Source organism: Arabidopsis thaliana (genome assembly GCF_000001735.4).
Source record: "Arabidopsis thaliana chromosome 1 sequence".
Classification (NCBI taxonomy): Eukaryota; Viridiplantae; Streptophyta; class Magnoliopsida; order Brassicales; family Brassicaceae; genus Arabidopsis; species Arabidopsis thaliana.
This window is the reverse complement of record NC_003070.9, coordinates 5,920,466-5,939,890: the sequence shown is the minus strand read 5'-3', so window position 1 is coordinate 5,939,890 and position 19,425 is coordinate 5,920,466. Positions and strand designations below refer to the sequence as shown.

Below are 19,425 nucleotides of genomic sequence, written 5' to 3'. Positions count from 1 at the left end.
ATCTGTCTTTGATCGAACTGCACATTGTGGGAGATAAGCTAATTGGTAAAAGAAGTATAGAAAACCTTTATAAAGTGATCCAAACTTGTTTTTATCAATAGTTTAGCCTAAGAGAAATCAAACAACAAAATAGTCGTCGATCATCATTAGTTAAATACCTTAGTGATAGTGATTAATGTTGATTAATTAGTAGTAGTAATCTGTGTGATGATTTATATATATATATGTATAAAAAGAATCCAGATATAAACCTGTTTATCGCACGTAAACAATACCCTGCTTATGTGCATTTGACTCTGTGATCGGTTCAATGTACTACACTAAAATATTTCTTCGAAAATATAATACGTTTTAAAAATACTAATATATAAATGTTGACATTGTGATGCTACAATTTTGTAATCAAGAACTCGTTTGGTATATTCTGAACTGTAGACAGAACCCCTGGTTCTCGTAGACAATGTAGTGTATAACATACTAACTCAGTTGATTGAACTTTTATTGTTAATCTAACCTCATCGAATTGAATTCTGAAACATTGAAGAAAAGAGCTGTATATTTTTTTTTATTAATCTCAGAAATATCCGACAGCTTTTGGTTTTGGTGGGCGAACAATTGCCAGCCAACAGCCAACAAAATCAAATTATTTAATGAGAAGAATTAAATAAAAATATTCTGAACAAATAAGTTAGTTGCAAGAGCAAATTAGCCAGTTGGGATGTTCTTGTTCTTCAAGAGTGCGTTACACCTTTTCCTTGGTTTAACCAGCCAATTAAAAAGATTTTGTTTAATGAAAAGAGTTTGAAACATGAAGCATCTAAAAAAATCCTAATCTTGTTACACTTTTTCTTTTGTCCACATTTTTAAGTACTCTATATAGGAAGGTGTGTTGCTGAAGTCAGCCCATTACACGACGTGTCAAGAAAGCCTTAGGTGGTATACTACAGAGGCTCCTGTCGTCTAACATAAAGTGTTTTCGGGTGCAAAAAGATAAATATTTTTGGGGCCAGATTTCTTAGAAATTAGCCGGTCTCGAAACGCAGGCCTCTCTAACCTTTAAAGAAACCTTTTGGCAATAATTCTATCAGGATGCTATGTTTTAGTTTGTTGGTAACTTTTCAACACAATGGATTCAAAGGTCTAATAACACAATTTATTGCCGCGCATGAATTGGCGGTTAATAAATTACGAAAAAAATGGAAAAACAAACAAACCAAACCCTCTATATATACCAAAAACAGAAAAACAGAATCAAACTTTGTGGGTGGTGGTGAAAAAACAAGAATGAAATCTATTTTGCTAAGAATAGAAAGAAAGAAAGAAAAAAAAAAGAAAACAAGAAACGTGGATCTTTACAAAGGTATGAGTCGGATATTTACAAGATGTAACTGTTATTCTGTGCTTTTCCTGTTATTACGACTCTGTTCAACCCTGCCGTACCTGCCAAGTAACCACCGTTACCTTCCTGTGCAAGGCTCATTTCTTTCTCCAGACCCTCTTTACCATGCTCTTGCGGAGAATACCCACCGAGCGAAAGCATTTGAGAAACCAGGTAGTAAATCGGAACCACCCATTATAGGAAACTGTAAATAATGGGAAACACCAAACAAGTCAGTGTCTTTGTTTGCTTTGGAAGAAAAATCGTTAACTTCAACAAGAATGATATGTGGATGAAGGAGATTTACCTCAAAACTGGAGTTCGTATTAGTTAAAGAAGTGACGGATTCATCCCGGTCGGTGAACAAGTTATCTGACGAAACAGACTTTGAGCTGCAGGAAACATTTAGAACATTACAAGGCTTACTTAGAAGGAAGTTTCATGTCTGAATATTGTAAATGTATCAGAATGCTATACGGATGAGTGTTTTTACCTGCCACGTTCAAATATGTCTTCTGCCGGCGTGAACTTAGTTACGTATGAGTGTGAAAAACCAGGTATATCATTGGGCCTGTGGGAATCAGAATTAGAGGAACTGCCTTGAAACATCTGCCCTGACCCTGTTTCTCTCATAAGCTCTTCATTGCGCATAACCGAGAGGAAGCTGAAGATGTGATCAAAGAAAGAGGATGAAAAATCAGACAAAGTATGTTAATGAATGCTTGCAACAAGTTAATGAGACTCTGATTCATACCTTAGAGAAGCTGGTTCAGTTTCATAGAATGGAAATTCTAAATTGGTTCCTGAGACACCCCCGTTTAACCCTTCATATGTAGGCTGAGAATTTTCGCGTACCAGCTCCTCCAGATTCAAATCACAGTCCATAATAATGTTATCGGAAAATGATCTTCTAATTAGTGGCCTGCAATTCATATCAGTGTATTGAACCATATATTAATTCAGTTACATGACTAATTTCTGGTTTAGCCAATTTTTCAACAAAAGTAGTGTACCTCATATTTTCGATATCTAAGTTAGAACCAGATCTTCCGATGTTGTGCTGGTCAGAATCCAACTCCCATAGCGCTGGCCTCCCCAGTCGAGGCCGGAAATGACCCAAGAACCTGTCAACAATCAACTTTACACTAAGCAAACACGTAGCAAATGTAAAGACGAAAAAACAAGACAAAAAGTTTCTAAAATGGAGCTTACACATTGATGGCGTTTTGCTTATCACTGTCCTGATACGCGTTACTGTAGTAACGACGTACAGCTGTGAAGATATCACGCTGCCTCATCACCATATTCCAATTACCTCTCAGATCACAGAACATCTGTATACCATAAACTTTCTAAAGTTGATACACATAGTTCAAAGATCCATCAACAGCCTTTCGTACGAAAAAAATGTGTTGGTAATCAATGACTCACCTTGCTGTGTGCTTCCGAGCCACCATACTGCATCGCAAGTGTATTACCCATCTTTTGGTAAGCGTCCATCAGTTCTATTGCCAGAGGATTATTAAGATCGACGACAGGAGGTCCTGAGATACCTAATGTACGCAGCTGATGCCCGAGAGAAACCAATCCGTGGGCGTACTGCGCAAAATTAGTGCGATCTAAACAGTCTATGCAGTTTGTCCTCAAGACCCCATTTTGAAGCAGAAATATATCCGCCTTCATATCTTCTTTTTCTGGACTACTTGCCTCTTCATCTTGACTTGGAATAGGGTTACTGGAGCATGGTAGCATTAATATTAGCACTCAGTAAGAAACGTGCAATACAATCAAAATTATGGATTAGAGCTGTTACACGAAGACTGCATTTGCATTAGACATAGCATACGAAACTTACTTGAAAAATGAATCATAAATTACTTCTTCAGCTCCTACACCTGAAGGAGCTTTACAGTAAAACAGGTCAGTTAGTTCCAATGATTTCCTTGAAAAGATACACAAGTGGTTGAATGCACCATCAGCTCCTCTGCCAAATTGAAGGAAAAATGGTTAGAAATTCTCGGAGATCAGACTTATTACAAACCAGTAAGGTGCATAAATGCAGTACTTTTTGTAGTGTTTGCTTAGATCAAAATGGATTGCCTTTAAACGATGCTCCCTGTCCATGCCTTTGTTAATAAATCGGATTGTCTTTGCAAACTCTCCCCTTAAGATGGTTTCTCGGTGCTTTTTCTCACCTGTCACAGTCTGACAACACAAAATAGCAACGATACACTCAATCTTTCAATAATCCAAGAACGGGCATAAGAATTTGACTTTTCCTAGAAAATGAGAGAGCCTACCTTTAGGAGGTTGAGAATTATTATCCGGTTCCCATACCTCTGTCTCAGATTCTGAAAGTGGTGTTGGGTAGCCTCATAATTTGCGTCCTTCTTATTCACTATGAACCAAAAAAAGACAAAAACAAGAGAATCAAGATGAGGCAAGAAAAACCTAAGGATCCCTTTTGCAAACTCATATGGTGCTTACATATAATCTCGGGCTGTGGGTTGAAAACAGATGCCTCCTGTGACCAAAATAGGGGTATGGAGCCTCGAACCTGCACAACTGATGTTATCGGGATTTTCTGACCCGCAGGAACCACTTTGGAAACAATCTGCTCTGTCTCAACATCATTGGCTACCCTGCCTATATCATTTACACCACGCCTTAAATATCTGCACATTAACAAATAACAAGGAGGAGTTAAGCTCAAAGGCATATCAAGACTAGCCCTTATCTACAGAGGGAGTATCGAAATATGATATTTCCAATATTACAATTATGTTAGAGACCAAGTAGGCCGTGAGACAAAAAAAATTCAAAAAGAAGAATAAAGATTTCAAACTGAAGAAGTACCTTGTACCAGCATAATGCCGTGAACGCCGAGCAATGATAGTGAATACAAATTTTTCACCAGATACTGAACATTTAGTCTAGACAAAGCAGAGGATCAATAGACTTTAGATTACCAAACATTTTGAAAAATCTGCAGTCTAAACCAGTCACATAGGCATGCATTTGATTATTACCTGTTGAAAGAATCCGTATATCAATGCAACTGTCCATATGGAATTCTGCAGGATCTTTCTGATCTCGCGTGTTAAGAAGGAGTTCCACACGAACATTGTGTTGTCATGAGGGTTTCCTCTCTCAGTGTTGCCTATGTTCTTCTGAAGGGAATACATGAGGTGATATGTGTAGCTGAAGTAGAAGTTTTTGCTAAGATCCACCACGCTTAAGAGCTTCTTGTACCTATAATAGAAAGGGGAATACATGTCGGATATGTGTTCTACTAAAGTTTACACAAGAAAGTTTTCATCTCGAGCCGTTTAAAAGAATTATCGATAAAATACCTCAGCTCGGCTTCAGACTTAGCCACTTTTGATTGAATTGAAGGATGTGGAATCGCGATCATTTGACTCTCTGCTATACCATAAACTGTATGGCCACAGATCTCACCCACTTTCTTTCGTTTTGTTATCAGCAGCATATAATAAGGCTCCAAGAATCTCACAAACCCTGCACCAGAATAATCAACATTGCTCCATGAGTTCACAACTTTTACCAAAACAATGAGAAAGGACAACAAGCAGTTGTAGTAAAAGAGACTTTACCAATGATTCCATAGCAAGTTGTGATTGCTTTAAAGCCACCAGACTCCTCGTTCCCTACAATCATCCGTCTTTTAAGTTCGCGCATTTCGTCTTTTGTATACCTTGTAGGATCTTCAAATAAATTTAACTCATTTTGGTCCCTTCTATCAATCTTAAGAATCCTCCTAAAGCTTTTGTTCTCATCTCTTCCAATCAAATAAAAATTCTGCACAACAACCAATAAATTCACCAACTTCAAAAGTCAAAATGTAGTGATTTCACATCAGAAAATCAAGAATTCATGAAGCAACAGGCTAAAATAATAGAAAACTTAGAACCAAAGACTCTACATTATGTCAAGCTAAAGGCTTAAGGCTCTCTCATTCATGGCTTACACTACAACCATATGAAACCGCCAAGCAAAGAGACTCATCGAATAATAAACCAAACCAAACCATCTTAATCTTAAGGAGAATTCGAATCCAAAACCGGAGATTAATGAATTATTATGCAATCATGTGAACCAAAATCAAAATCCATAAACCATAACAGTGTCAACGCAATTATCGGTAAATCAGTTGCCGAAAAAAAAGATCCGCATTGATGCAAATAAATGTTAATTTAAAAAGAGACAAAGAACATCAATAAGATTCACATAATCACAGATCATAAACCGGAGTTAAATCAAAAGAGGAGGAGATTACCGAGGGAGTAGCGTAGAGCTTGAATTTCTGAAGAACAGGCAAGTCAATCAGTTCCGGCCTCGGCTCGAACCGAGGCTCTGATCCCATCAGACCAGATAAAATCTGTAAATTCCGAACCTGGAGATAGCTCAGACCCGGTTTGACCCCGGATTTCGAATCAGCCAATACAGAGAAACAGCCGAGCAGACGAGTAAATTAGAGCGTGAAGAAATAGAAATCAAAATCGATATTCCCAGAAATTTCGGAATTCTGGAGGTGGAGGTAACGACGACAAAGACGATTTCGGAGAAGAAGATAGAGAAGAAGAGTGGAGCCGTCGAAGGATGTGACCAAGTCGGAGACCCGTTTGTTATTGTTATGTTAATATATGGTAAATTTATTTTGTTTTAGCTTCTCGCTTTTATTTTGTTAACCTTTTGGGCGCTAATTTGCCTTTTATTTATAGCCTTTCTGATACGCGGTCGTTTCTGGAGTACCTCGTTCGTTACTCGTTAAGAAAGGCTCTTACCTTTTGCGTCTTTTGATTTTTTCTTTAAGATTAATATATAACATCAAACTATGTAAAGTTTTACTTTTCACCTTTTCTAATTGTCAAATGATTTTAAATTCTGTAAAAGGCAATTTCCTCTTTTTCCTTTCTGTCGGAAACTTTGAGAATTAATTTTCTAAATTCTACATATGTTTCTTTAAATGAAGACTATAGTATTAGTTTTTAACCGGATAAAAACTGTATCTATAGTAAAATTACTAGTAAATCGACTAGTGCCTCTTTTTTTTCCTTACGATGGAATGTCGTAGTCTCGTAGAGATGCACGTTAAACACATGGAGGGAGATATTGGGTCCACATTAAACCCATATAATATAATTCACGATGATGATTTTTTCTTAGGAGCAGTATAAATAATTCACGATATGATCGAATCGAATATATATTAGTTATTCTTGGTCCGGCTCCGGCTTCCATAAAAAACGACTAATTCTAAAATCAATAGGAATGTCGACATTTATTATTTATTCGTAACTCGTAAGTATGTAGATTGCTGATTAATCTTACGTATGGAAATGTCAAAATTACTATTAAACCTCATGGGCAATTTCTACTGTGCCAACATATCTCACTTTCCGTTCTAAGGTATGTTAGGCCATGCAGAAATGACCACATAACGCATGCACACGCATCTCAGTGAGAATGAGATGATCTCACGCTTAAAGGCACTCCGACTCCGACCTTACATCAAAAGTTATCATGATGTCTTCTTCCCTCCGACAAAAATTAACCGTATGGTAGTTCTGAAACTCCCTTGTTTACGTAGGTAATTGTATATTTAAATTTAAACGTTTTAATTTTGATAACTCTAATTTTCTTAATTAAAACACAAATCGAACACGTAATGGCCGACCTAATCGATGAATTGAATGACGAAAGTGTCTAACTCAATGGATGTTGGACATGTGTTATGTTGAATGGTAATAGATTATGTATTCTATACGCGATTAATTAGTCTTTTTTAATACTACAAACCAAACGACTTGGCTAAACATGAACAGTCCACTCGATTATTATATATTTTTATTAAATTCAACAAAATTTCCTTGTGTACGAAGCAAACTCTTTCCAAATATTAATTGGTTTTCAAACAAAAGTACAAAAATAGAAGAAGGGAATAATTGTATGTAAAAAAAGGAGTGTCGTATTATAATTATCGTAAAGGATTTATTTTCTATTTATAATCTAAACAAGTAAACAACTATGTCTTTTAATTAGTAAAATTGTATTCGAATACTCCCAACGTAAGTTTTTTTTTTGGTAAAACTCCCAACGTAAGTTCTTCACATGAAACTGTTTTTTTTTTTATATACCCACCAAGAACCTGATTTTGTATTTTGTGTATGTTGTTGCAAAACCAGACTTAAATTGTAAAAGAAGAATCTTAACTGCCAACACATAAGATGAAGATTACCCAACGAACGAAAACTATTATCTAGGTATCAAAAGACAAACAAATGTCACTAATACTAAATTTTCGTCATTATACGTTTTTAAATCACGTCAGTTTGGTATAAGAATATACATATTCTGATATTCAAACCAGGTAAATGTTATATTATGGCCGACCGAAGATAGCCTCGCAATGACTTGATCCACTAAAACATCCAGAAGACATCTTATCATCTTCCACTAATAAAATTTAAAGAAGACTTAAAAACGAAAATAGCAAGTCAATATTTAAACCAGTTGACAAACAAAAAGCCACTGGACTTTATAAAACCCTTTACGAAAAAGACAACAACTGACTTTGGCGTAAAAAAAAAAATTATGAAAAGAAAACGATTGGCTCTATCGTGTAATCCTTGCTTGATTTCTTCCACAATCATTGGCATTGACAAAATAATAGAGTTTTCTTTTTTTAAAAACAAAGCAATTTTAACATTTATAAATGTATAGTTATTACGAGCTATTTAAATAGAGTTGCCTTAAACAAAAAATAAAAAGAGAGAGAGAGTTGCCACTCTGTTTAAAACCTAAACCACATATTGGTTTGGTAGGTACTGCTTACTCAATAAAATCCGGTTGAACAAATCCTCTGCTTTTCTGCTTCATTTATCATTTTTAACTTTTCAAGTTGACCCATCCCACTCTTCATAGAACTCCTTAAGATACTCTTCCATGAACTTGTGCCTTTTCTCTGCCCTCCTTTTACCCGCCTGATATGTTTTCAATCCACATTAAATCTCAAATCGAAACAAATTTTTCGCGTCAAAATAGAGTTGCGGTTAAACTTACCTCAGTTTTCATCAGCTTCTTTAGCTTGAGGAGTTTCTCATGAAAGTGATTAATAGTAGTTTGCTCCTCTCTCTTAATGTACTGCTCTTTGGTTAGCTCTGTCCGGGGCTTGATCTCAGGATCATGAAGCACTCTGTTCCTGCTTCCACCAAATGTAAAGCAACGAGCAATTCCTATAACAGAAAGAGATCAACAACAACTAATAGCACAAATTCCATAACATAGAGAATTTTCACATGACATCAAAGCAGATATTTGGCAATGACATATCAAAAGCAACTAAAGAAAAGAGACGTATTCTTACCTATGGCGCCAATTGCATCAAGGCGATCAGCATCTTGAACTACCCCAAATTCTGGAAGAGACTCACAGAGTGCTACTCCTGCTAATTCGTCTTTAAAACCTGGAAAGAATACACTTGTTCTGTTCACAAATTTATATACAACAGAATGACTTAATTGTAGTGATAAATCATGTACATTATAGTTGATTGGATATGTTGAGTAAAAAGTAGGAGCTGGAAACTGACCCATTCCATTGATGATCGTTAGTATCTTCGTCTTCTTGGTCTCTTCTATACCCTCATCATCTAGGAAATTCTCAACAAGTTTCTCTTCCGAAGGGTCTCTGAATTCCGGTTATAATTATTTTTGCCATGAAGCAACATATCAGCGGAAGGAAAGCAATCTTCAGCATTCATAGTTAAGTAGTTTTTATGTTTATATCCACACCAAGTTCCACTTAGTAGAGCCTAGCAATCCTAAGGTAAGCAAATCTGACAAGGAATTCTCACAAGCTTTACCTAATGGCATTCGCAAACAAAACACTTCCAAGTTTCTTTATTCATCCAGTTTAGATAAAACAAAGTTAAAAGCAGGGAACTTAGAGAGTTTCATGAGAAAAGTAAACACTTTTGTTTCCTGGAAGTGTGATCAAGAATGTTGGAAGGGACATTACTAGTCTATACTCAAGCGGTTCAAAAGAAAAGAAAACTTAGAGAAACAAACCTTATGTACTTGTAATCACCTGATAAGAGAGAGGGCAAGAGATACGAATTATGATCAACCTGTGGACTAGAACCACATTACTAAAACAGAAATGAAAATAAAACCAAGTACCTATATCATGGAGAAGAGCTGCAAGCTCCACCTGCAAAGTATCAACAGAAATGGTTCACTCTAAAGTAAAAGAGCTGAAATTTGACAATAAACAGCTATAGCTAACTAGAAGAACTAACTAGAAGAAGGTTCATCAGGCTCAGCTGAACTAGAACTTTGAGATTTAGGGATTTTTCAAACTCACAATTTCCATGGAGTCAGAATTGGAAGAGAGACCTTCCTCGCGAGCAATGGAGAGAGCAAGGTCTCGGACCCTCCACACGTGCCAGGCGTCATGAGAAGCATCGTTTCCTTTCATCGCCTTCTCCACCAGCTCCTCCGCCTTCCTCATCGTCTTCGCCGCCATCTATCTCTCTCTCTCTCTCAACTGCTCAGTTTCGAAGATTGGAGAGATTTTGATTTTGCAATTTCAGCGTCGGAAGCTCTGTTTTAAAATTGATTCAAGTTTGCCGTCTCGGCTCGACGTTGACCACCGGAGTCAAAGAGAAATTCGGGGAAGGAATTTACTCATTTTACCTTTTTACCCTTACGTATGAAAGAATTTATTTATTTATGTTTTTTTAAAAAATATTTAAATTTACAGAGATATTTTCACATATTATTGTAGATTAAACTACACAAACTTTGCCACTTTCTGTTAATTATTTTAAAAATCTCTGTACTGATTGTTATAGAAAACCTATTCTTTACATTAATCGCTGGCTATATAGTACTGATTTGTCAAGTTGAAAGGTCGATTTATATAAACTTATGACTTTTGGATACATTTTTCAAAACAAATTTGATCCATTGAAATGGAGATTGTCTTTGGTGTTTTCCCTAGTAAGATTTCAAGGTTTATCTTTGTCCCCGAACCTTTTCAATTGCATTGGTTATGAAGTGGTTTATCTGCTTTGGTGTTTATAAATATTCGGGATTTTAGTTGTTTCTAGAGAGGTAGTTCAATAATTGATTATTTTCCAAGTTTCTGTTCTTAAACTCTTTTTTTTTTTTTTTTTTTTTTTGTTCTATGGAATAGATTGTAATCAAGTAACAAGGATGTCATCAAATCACTTCTTGGCCACGAATGAGATACTTAATTAATTTGAATATGTGATCAATTTGTCACTTAGACATTTTACCGTGATATTTGGAATTCTTAAATATCATATGTGTAATTTGAATATGTGATCACTTCTTGGCAAGAAGACGTCATATACTCATATGTTTTTCTTCTGCTTGGCATGACATAATTGTTCTACATGCTACGTTTGTATATGTGTACGTGATAGTAAAAAGAGATTCGTGTATATTTAGGTAGACTATGCATATATTATATAAATATAATGTGTATCACAAATTCACAATCGATTATTCAATAAACGACTAAAATGGAAAGTAGTATCTCGGATTTTATATTATTTCTATAACTTTTGTATAAGACAACACATGTCTTACATTTTTACGAGAAGCTATCTTTGATTCATTGAATCATTCCGAAAAATATTAATTAATTGGAGGTGCATTTAATACAACATTCCATAAACGTACGAAGAAAAGTAAGACAAATTAATTCCTTTATTATTACATAATCATGAACGACTATAAATCCCTCGACCAAGGAAAAACCTAATGATATTTTCATCTCTCCCCTCTCGGTTAGTCATGAAAGATTTGTTCATGGAAGGAGAAAGAGAAACTTCATCGATGACTTGCTTGACGCCCAAGGATTCTGTTCAAAGCCCTAACATGTTGGTTAGACAACCAAAAAAGGAGACAACAACACAAACCCCTAAAACGACACGAGGAAGACAGAAGATAGAGATCAAGAAAATCGAGGAAGAGACCAAGAGACAAGTAACGTTCTCGAAACGCCGTCGTGGGCTGTTCAAGAAATCCGCTGAATTGAGCGTTCTCACGGGCGCAAAAATCGCCGTCATAACGTTCTCTAAATGCGATAGGATCTACAGATTTGGCCATGTAGACGCATTGATAGACAAGTATCTTCGTAAGAGTCCGGTGAAGTTGGAGGGATATTCCGGTGATAACGCGGCGGATGAGGAAAGTAGGAGACCGTGGTGGGAGCGTCCGGTGGAGAGTGTGCCAGAAGAGGAGCTTGAGGAGTACATGGCAGCATTGAGTATGTTGAGAGAAAATATAGGGAAAAAGATTGTGGCGATGGGTAACGATCGGACGGTTGATATGGTTCCGGCATGGCCAATCAATGTGATGGGATGGAAACCAACGATGGATATGCAAAAATTGGAAAATCTGACGGATGGGGTTAATCGATGCCGTGTAGGTCAAAACGGTGATTGATTAGTCCAGTCGTGAAGTATTCCTCTAATGAATTTCTAAAATATTTTATTTAGTTTTGTTAAGTTTAATTATATGATTTTATGCTATTGATCATCAGATTGTTTCATCTCTTGTATACTTCATACTTTGGAAATTCAGTTGTTTGGATTTTTAATCTTTGAACCATACATATTACATAATGTAGAACAGTATTCTATCAGTTAAACCAGCTTTCAATTTTTTTTAAGATTTGACCTGCACATGTACCATATTTATATACCACATGAAGTATTTTTGGCAGATTGAAACTGCATTTTCTCTTGGTCGTTTTCTTATTTTATGTAAGGCGTACAAGAAAAAGCAAATAACGAAGGAAACAAGTGATTCTTACAATTAAGAACAAACGGGAAAGGTTGGAATGCTGGTTCCTTAAAACAAGGAAACCAAGTCACTCTTATTTATTTGCACGACACAAATTGACACAGAATAATAACATAGACTAAGTCTTAGCTTAATCCCTAAACATGCAATTAGGTTTTCTCTTTCACGTGTTTGACCAGCCGACTCTCTCAGGCCTCAACACATCCAGTCTCATCATTGACCAATGTTGATAATTTCTCCACGGACAGCATACTCATATTTGAGAACCTGTGTGATCATTTATATCCCCACAAATAAAAATCAGAAGCAGTCAAGAAACGTTTTAAGACATCAGTCTCTAGAGTGGAGTCAAGAAAAACCGACCTTGGTATTGATGGAGTCAAGAGTTACGGGAAGAGAGGAAGAGGAATCAGAAGCAGAGATATCGGAAGAAGAAGCAGACAAGTGACGCGATGAAGAAGCAGGAGTAGGAGTAGGGACTCTTCGGAAGCTATCTTTTTCTCCTCTAACTGATGCTTTCTCCTGATCCTTGTCAATCTGTATAGGGTTTGAGCCACCCCTTGGGATTCTTCTTAAGCTATCTTTTTCTCCCTTAAGTGGCTCTTTCTTCATCTCCTTGCTTACATGCAAATCTCTCGCAGCTTGACTCGAATGTGTCATCGTTAACAAAGAACGGCCCTCTACACTATACTTGCTGCTAAAGAAAGCTACAAGTAACAGAACCAGAGCCACTGAACAGTATCTCTTCATTGTGATTTCTCTTCTTGTAAATCCGTTAGGATTCTTGAAAGCTCGTATCTTATTCTTGTGACAGTAACTGAGACAATCTTGGATAGAGATATGAGTTAGATAACTAGAGACTTCTAAAGCGTGTTGCTTTATAGACCAAGATTTGTGTGTGTTTGAAGAAATAGTTATTGGGATCTAATTACGTGATCTTACTTTGACTGCTGCTATAATAATCAGATTTTGAGTCACTTACCTTATCATTTACTGATGATGATATTACTCAGCAGCATCTACATTATCATATGTACAGTACACATTACCTAACTCATGTGCATGCTTTGAAGTTTAAGAGATGGTGGCCATGTGAATAGAGAACGTGACTACTGTCTACATTTTACTAAGGGAATTTGGAGGTATTAGCGTAATTCTCCAATTTCAGAAAGAATAAATTGCAGGTAACAGCTGTTTTGTCTCTCAACTAATCACTACTTTTCTCCACAATCTTTAATCTTATGCAGTTATTTATATTTTCAAACGAAAATGATTCTGTGAAATCGAAACTTTGAACATGGAATTCAACAATGGTTCAATCTTGTGTTTTCTTGATGAGATTACATTTTGACTAACCGTTTATAAGAAACTCTCTCAATTTATATTACGGTTTTTCACTATAAAGAGAACAGAACAAAAAGTGAATAAGAAAGAGAGCACTAACTAATGCTCTCACATCTTAGCTTCTGTAAACACAAAGTCGATGAAAAAGAAACGGCATGGGACCTTTTTCTTATTATTACTCATATAATCTATAGAGGGATCTTGAAAACAGAATGCTTAGTCGCGGAACTCGTCCATGAAGCTCTGGTGGAACGCAGTTAGACGATCAACAATCGCTGGAATCTTATCCTCTTGGGGAAGTATAGTGCACCTGAAATGCCATGTTCCAGGTACCTACATCAAACCGAACAAAGACATAATCAATATCAGCAAGTGAGGTTTTAGTTTTGGTTCTTTGGAGAAAAAGCTATTTCTTTTTTTCAAACCTGTCTAAAGCCAGAACCAGGGACAACGACTATTCCAGTAGCTTTTAGAAGGCGTTTGCAGTAGAAATTGTCTGGTGCTGTCTTTTCCGCCTCAGCAGCTGCAATTGCCTTTTGTGGAAGGTGAAGGCAAGGGAATAGATACATAGCTCCTTCTGCTCTATTGCATGTAACTCCCTCTAGCTTGTTCAGAGCCTCTTCAAGAGTCTGCAAGGTTAGAGTTCAAACACTTTAAGAACAGAAAGTTCTAATCTTGAATATTCCTAGTTGTCTATTAAATGGCTAACCTTTGCACGTCTTGCCAAAGATGAGAGAATTCCATCCTTCTCTGCTATGTATGATTCATAGGAGTCGTCACCAGGCTGATCAAATTTAATAAAAGCTATTAAGGTCAATTATCGATGTGCAAGTCCAAGCCAACAGGTGGAAACTGAATCAATTGTGATGATAAAGTCATATAGATGTTTTATACCTTGGGTGGGCTCATGATGAGGCTAGCAAGAATTTGACCAGAGATGTTGGAACAAAGATTCACAGAAGCCATTTTGTATATCTGCTCTCTTACATCAGAAGTGAATCCAGTAACCTCCATGTAACCACCTCTTTTCCCACACTCTCCATAGTACCCTGTCAGAAATAATGAATTCAGTTTTCTGACTAGTTTCCCATCGCAATGATCAGAATTATCAATTGACTAAGAGATTTGTTTTTGTATCAAACCTTTGGAGACAGATTGGAAAGAGACTAAGGCAAGATCCTTCTCACCGTAGCCCATAGAGCGGGCTACTTTCTTGAAGGAATGGAACTTTTTGTCAGGGACATAGACATTCTCTTGATAAACCTCGTCTGCTAAAAGAACTAAACCCTCTTGCTTGCAGAACTTAACAACGTCACGCTGGTTTTCTTCCGAAAGAACCTTTTACCAGAACAAAGCAGAGGTCAAATTTAGACGAAACTATGAAATTCACATCGGTATAAATTTGTGAGTTTTAGTCTTGAAGATTAATTTACCTGCCCTGTCGGGTTTCCAGGGTTAATGACAGCCAAAGCTCTCACAGTGATGCCCTTTGACCTAGCATCTTCAAGTTGTTTCTTCAGCTCAGATATTTCAAGACCCCATCCTGATGCTTCATCAAGGTAGTATGGAACCTACCAGAAGAACATGACGACAATGAGAAGAAAGACAAAAGAAACTTTGGAGACAGATTCATTTTCCCATTTGATATAGTAATGCGTCAAAATGATATCATCATCATAAACAAAGATAACGAACATACCAAAGTTCCACCGTGAAGGGCAATTGAAGCTGAGTACAATGGATACTGAGGAATAGGACAAAGGATTCCATCTTTCTCTGAAGTTATGAGAAGTTGCATCATCATATGAACCTAGAAGGAGAGGAACATCACTGTCAACTTCAAAACAAGGTGTTCCAGATTCTACGAGTTACGAGAAGATTAGTTTGATAATCCTTACCCCTGGACTTGCACCATCTGTCATGAATATATCATTAGGATCAGCAGGGAAACCATCACGGGCTTCGATTCCATCAGCAATTGCATCACGTAACCCCTTGATACCCTGAGGAAGAACGGAAGATTAAGAGAGGGAATCATCATTGAGAGAGAAATGCTGTCAAGATTCACAATGCCACAAACCTGGCTGTGGCTGTAAGCACCAGTCGCTCTCCCGGGAATTTGGTCCAGAATCTTCCAAGCACGCTCAATCGAATCAGAACTGATAAAATTTGTAAAGTTGAATGTTAAAAAATCTTACACCACAGAATCAAAACAACTAAGAAACATATAAACCACTTTTGATACCTGAACAAACCGTGTGTTGCACTCTCATCCAACAGGGCTGTGTAGGAACATAAAGCAAGAACCTGAGATATAAATGTTACAAGCTAACTCATGATTAACATATGGAACAAACCAGCACTATAAAAGCTCACTTATTTACCTCTCTGAAGAATGTTATAGGCTGTTGACCAAGAGATTGAGGATTCCCGATATTACAGTAGATAATCTGCCAAAAACATAGAACCTTGTAAGCTTCACTCATGAAAAGAATCAAGCTTGAAAACACGAAAAGGACTAAACCGATTATAACGTACCTCATCAAAGGGATAAGCGTCCTTGTTAGTCTTCAAATCTTCTTGCAATTTCTGTAAGATGGAAACAGAAATCAAAATGAGCAAAACAGTCTCCACTAGAAATATACAATCAAGGACAAAGATGTTAACCTGAGCAATGTTGACAATTTCTCCACGGACAGCATACTCACATTTGATAACCTGAGAACCCCCAAAAAGAAACCATATTGTTAGAATAAAAAAAACCAAACAAAACATCAGTCACTAAAGCTAGATTTAAGATGCAGAACTGTTCCTCGACAATAAACTATTCAATTGTAAAGTATGAGCTAATCACAAGGAAGAACAAAAATGAAGAATTCAGAAAGCAACAGACTTTTTTAATATACGCAAAAAGCTGAAGAACAAAATGGATTCTAAATAGTCCTATAAACAAAGGATCACCTAGTAATATAATACGTAAAAGAAATAAATCCATCAAGGGTCAATGATCAAGATGCGGAGACGAGGATACGAATCATAATATGCATAAACTCGAAACATGATGCCCAAAAAGAACACAAGCAGGTGATCAATAAACCCTAAATCAAGTACAGAGCAATCTCGAAGAAATTAAACGAAGCTCTTCACTTTACCAAATCATAAATCACAAAATTTCATCGGAGTATAAAACAAAATCAAAGCTTGCAAAAAGACACAGATCAATCGAGGAAACATAATCCAAAACACAGAACACAAATCACTAACAAACAGCAACCCAAAAAGGCGAGAATAAAGGAAAAATTAAGAAAAAAACGGACCTTGGGGTTGATGGTGTCAAGAGTAACGGGAAGAGAGGAAGAGGAATCAGAAGCAGACATATCGGAAGAAGAAGAAGAAGACAAGTGGCGCGATGAAGAATCGGAAGGAGCAGAAAAAGGAGGAATAAGAGAGACAAAGCTGAGATTTTTGTGATGATGAAGTTGACGACGACGACTCTGATCTATGAGATTTTTAGCTTGGCCAATCACGAATCTCCGCATTTGTGATTGTGTGGTATGGGATTTATACTAAAAAGCTTGTTGGCTTGTTTCTCAATCTAAATTTAGATTTCGATAGTTTTGCTCGAAAGACGAAACTTCCCAATTCCTGTCTTCTCTCTCTCTCCAATTCACACTGATTTTGACATTTTTTTGTCCGTCCACGGATTTAGAATTTATCTTGTTTTCCTTTATTTTCAACGGATTTCTTTAAACCCTTTTCAACGAATATTGAATGTCTTTCTTTTTTTCTTTCTTACCAAATACTCTGTCAAAAGCCATCTATATATTTATCTTTTCAACGAAAAATCAATCTAAAAAAAGAATGTAATAAACGTAAATGAGATTTTTTTTTAATTTCAAACAAAGGAATGAGATTATTATTATTGTTTTGTTTTGTTTTGTGTGTTTTCAATCCATAATCCGTAATCTCGAGTCTTTTAGCCGTTTATGATATTTTCTTAGTCAAAAAATTTGTCTAAAGAGAGGTCGTAATAAATGAAGGTGGTTTTTTCTTCTTCTTTTTAATTTAGTTTGGTACTAATAATAATAATGAACAATTAATTGGAGATAAAGAACTTCTGGATCGTGGATTATTCAGACAAAACCATGTGTTTTATTGGTCGGAGTCGGCGCGTAAAACGCTGTTAGAAATTGGACAAAATTTGGCCATTATGGGCCGAGTTACGGTTTAGAGACTCTCTTCCGGCCCAACCGGTTCGTGGGAAAAATTCATCATATTATACATGGGATCAGCAAAACGACGTCATTTTGGCGGCGGTTTTCTCAGCGTTTCCTAATAACAGTAATATTATTATACATGGGATCAGCAAAACGACGTCATTTTTGAGTAATGTGTTGGATGCCACTTTGTTTCTTCTTGGTCCAAAAGTTTGTAAACAATCTCAACAATCTGTATCGGTGTTTTAGAGAAGTACAAACTTACATGTCAAAAGGAATCTAGTGCTCACAGCTGTGATTACTTCTTTCATTGTTGCTGTTTTGCAGTGAGGAGTAATCACTGGATATCGAGATAGGCAGCTAAATAGTCAGGATATTGTGAGGTTTCCTGCAGAACAACTTTCAATTTTTTACGGATCTGAGGATGCATTTTTGAAGCATATAGAACCGAGAACATAGATAAAGAGGTTGATCATTTTATATTTAAGGTTTTAAGCACCACTGAGAACAACATGCTATGGCTGAGGATAAGTCTGCTGAAGTCAAATAAAAGAAACCACAAAGCAGAGAAAAGAAGAAGAACTCAAAAGATTAAAGAGGTTGAGAATAGTTTTGGAAAGTTAGACTACTCGAGCTAGGAGGCGTTTTAAATTTTCATCCTATCTTGATCGATCAATAAGATTAAAAGATGAGTTCATATATTTCAAGTAGATTACAGCATTAAAAGCACACATGTCTAGGTACCTATTCTACAAAAAAAACGAAAGTAGAGGATCTAAATAAGGACAAAAAAAGAACTGGAATTTTAAGGTTTTCTTGATGTTGTGATCTGCTGTTGTTTCCTACTTGCTTTAACATCTACCGGTGGATTACACCTGATACAAAAAGAAACACTTTTTGATGTCAATTACACCTAAAACTCATCTTTGGGGATACATAAAAAAAAAGAAAAACTAGATTGTGTCTCGTATCTTCTTTACTTGTTCTGTATAGGGTTTGAGCCACTCCTTGGGATTCTTCTGAAGCTATCATTTTCTCCCTTAAGTGGCTCTTTCTTCATCTCCTTGCTTACAGGCAAATCTCTCACAGCTTGACTCGAATGTGTCATCGTTAACAGAGAACGTCCTTCTACACTATACTTGCTGCTAAAGAAAGCTACAAGTAACAGAACCAGAGCCACTGAACAGCATCTCTTCATTCTGAGTTCTCTTCTTGAAATTTCCTTTAGGACTCTTGAAACCTCTTGACTTTTTCTTGTTCTGTTTTTCTGTGAACTGAGAAAATCTTGGATGGAGATGTGTGTTAGAGAAAAGAGAGACGAGAGACTTCTAAAGCTTGTTGGTTTTATAGAATAAGATTTATGTGTGTTTGAACACATAGTTATTGGGATCTGATCACGTGATCTTACTTTGACTAATGCTATTTAATCAGATGGTGAGATACTTATCTTATTCTTAATCATTTACTTACGATGATGATGATATTCCTCAAGCATCTACATTGAAACAATGATACAATATCATATGTAGAGACAAAGATCCACATATTCACATTACCTAACTCATGTAACTGCTTTGAAACTAAGAGATGGTGGTCATGTGATTAGAGCACGTGATTTCTGCCTACT

General features: G+C 36.4%; 6 protein-coding genes across 9 annotated transcripts; 1 reads left to right on the top strand and 5 right to left on the bottom strand.

Annotated features, from left to right (window-relative positions):
* Positions 1-1,073: 1,073 nt before the first annotated feature.
* On the bottom strand, positions 1,074-6,111 carry AT1G17340 (Phosphoinositide phosphatase family protein). Its single transcript, NM_101595.6, has 16 exons — positions 5,676-6,111; positions 4,993-5,197; positions 4,732-4,897; positions 4,408-4,630; positions 4,235-4,311; positions 3,866-4,053; positions 3,679-3,776; positions 3,444-3,583; positions 3,234-3,362; positions 2,810-3,113; positions 2,591-2,712; positions 2,392-2,502; positions 2,133-2,300; positions 1,872-2,042; positions 1,686-1,770; positions 1,074-1,583 (listed from the first exon to the last, which is right to left on the bottom strand). Exons 1-16 carry the CDS (start codon positions 5,760-5,762, stop codon positions 1,500-1,502), a joined length of 2,358 nt encoding a protein of 785 aa, NP_173177.2. The 5' UTR covers positions 5,763-6,111; the 3' UTR covers positions 1,074-1,499.
* A 1,853-nt stretch (positions 6,112-7,964) lies between these two features.
* Positions 7,965-10,065, bottom strand: AT1G17330 (Metal-dependent phosphohydrolase). The gene is made up of 7 exons (NM_101594.3): positions 9,764-10,065; positions 9,580-9,610; positions 9,469-9,487; positions 8,991-9,088; positions 8,766-8,864; positions 8,462-8,634; positions 7,965-8,382 (listed from the first exon to the last, which is right to left on the bottom strand). Exons 1-7 carry the CDS (start codon positions 9,923-9,925, stop codon positions 8,296-8,298), a joined length of 669 nt encoding a protein of 222 aa, NP_173176.1. The 5' UTR covers positions 9,926-10,065; the 3' UTR covers positions 7,965-8,295.
* A 992-nt stretch (positions 10,066-11,057) lies between these two features.
* On the top strand, positions 11,058-11,966 carry AT1G17310 (MADS-box transcription factor family protein). 2 transcript variants are annotated; one of them, NM_001332296.1, is made up of 1 exon: positions 11,058-11,966. In NM_001332296.1, exon 1 carries the CDS (start codon positions 11,191-11,193, stop codon positions 11,875-11,877), a length of 687 nt encoding a protein of 228 aa, NP_001322190.1. In that variant the 5' UTR covers positions 11,058-11,190; the 3' UTR covers positions 11,878-11,966. The 2 variants fall into 2 exon arrangements, with proteins under 2 accessions (NP_001322190.1, NP_173175.1); NM_101593.2 differs by having other exon boundaries at positions 11,198-11,886.
* A 140-nt stretch (positions 11,967-12,106) lies between these two features.
* AT1G17300 (uncharacterized protein) lies at positions 12,107-13,255 on the bottom strand (the record flags this gene model as incomplete). Of its 2 annotated transcripts, none has more annotated exons than NM_001332295.1 (2): positions 12,107-12,504; positions 12,601-13,255. In NM_001332295.1, 2 exons carry the CDS (start codon positions 12,985-12,987, stop codon positions 12,451-12,453), a joined length of 441 nt encoding a protein of 146 aa, NP_001320458.1. In that variant the 3' UTR covers positions 12,107-12,450. The 2 variants fall into 2 exon arrangements, with proteins under 2 accessions (NP_001320458.1, NP_173174.1); NM_101592.2 differs by having other exon boundaries at positions 12,601-12,897.
* Positions 13,256-13,490: 235 nt separating this feature from the next.
* Positions 13,491-17,559, bottom strand: AlaAT1 (alanine aminotransferas). The gene is made up of 14 exons (NM_101591.6): positions 16,899-17,559; positions 16,249-16,299; positions 16,120-16,170; positions 15,966-16,031; positions 15,827-15,888; positions 15,662-15,740; positions 15,480-15,584; positions 15,281-15,391; positions 15,015-15,152; positions 14,724-14,919; positions 14,476-14,630; positions 14,291-14,365; positions 14,007-14,210; positions 13,491-13,914 (listed from the first exon to the last, which is right to left on the bottom strand). Exons 1-14 carry the CDS (start codon positions 17,118-17,120, stop codon positions 13,798-13,800), a joined length of 1,632 nt encoding a protein of 543 aa, NP_173173.3. The 5' UTR covers positions 17,121-17,559; the 3' UTR covers positions 13,491-13,797.
* An 848-nt stretch (positions 17,560-18,407) lies between these two features.
* Positions 18,408-19,349, bottom strand: AT1G17285 (uncharacterized protein). Of its 2 annotated transcripts, none has more exons than NM_202120.3 (2): positions 18,779-19,134; positions 18,408-18,673 (listed from the first exon to the last, which is right to left on the bottom strand). In NM_202120.3, the coding sequence occupies exons 1-2, from the start codon at positions 18,994-18,996 to the stop codon at positions 18,604-18,606; spliced, it is 288 nt and encodes a 95-aa protein (NP_973849.1). In that variant the 5' UTR covers positions 18,997-19,134; the 3' UTR covers positions 18,408-18,603. The 2 variants fall into 2 exon arrangements, with proteins under 2 accessions (NP_973849.1, NP_001321624.1); NM_001332294.1 differs by having other exon boundaries at positions 18,439-18,673; positions 18,779-19,349.
* Between the last annotated feature and the right edge of the window lie 76 nt (positions 19,350-19,425).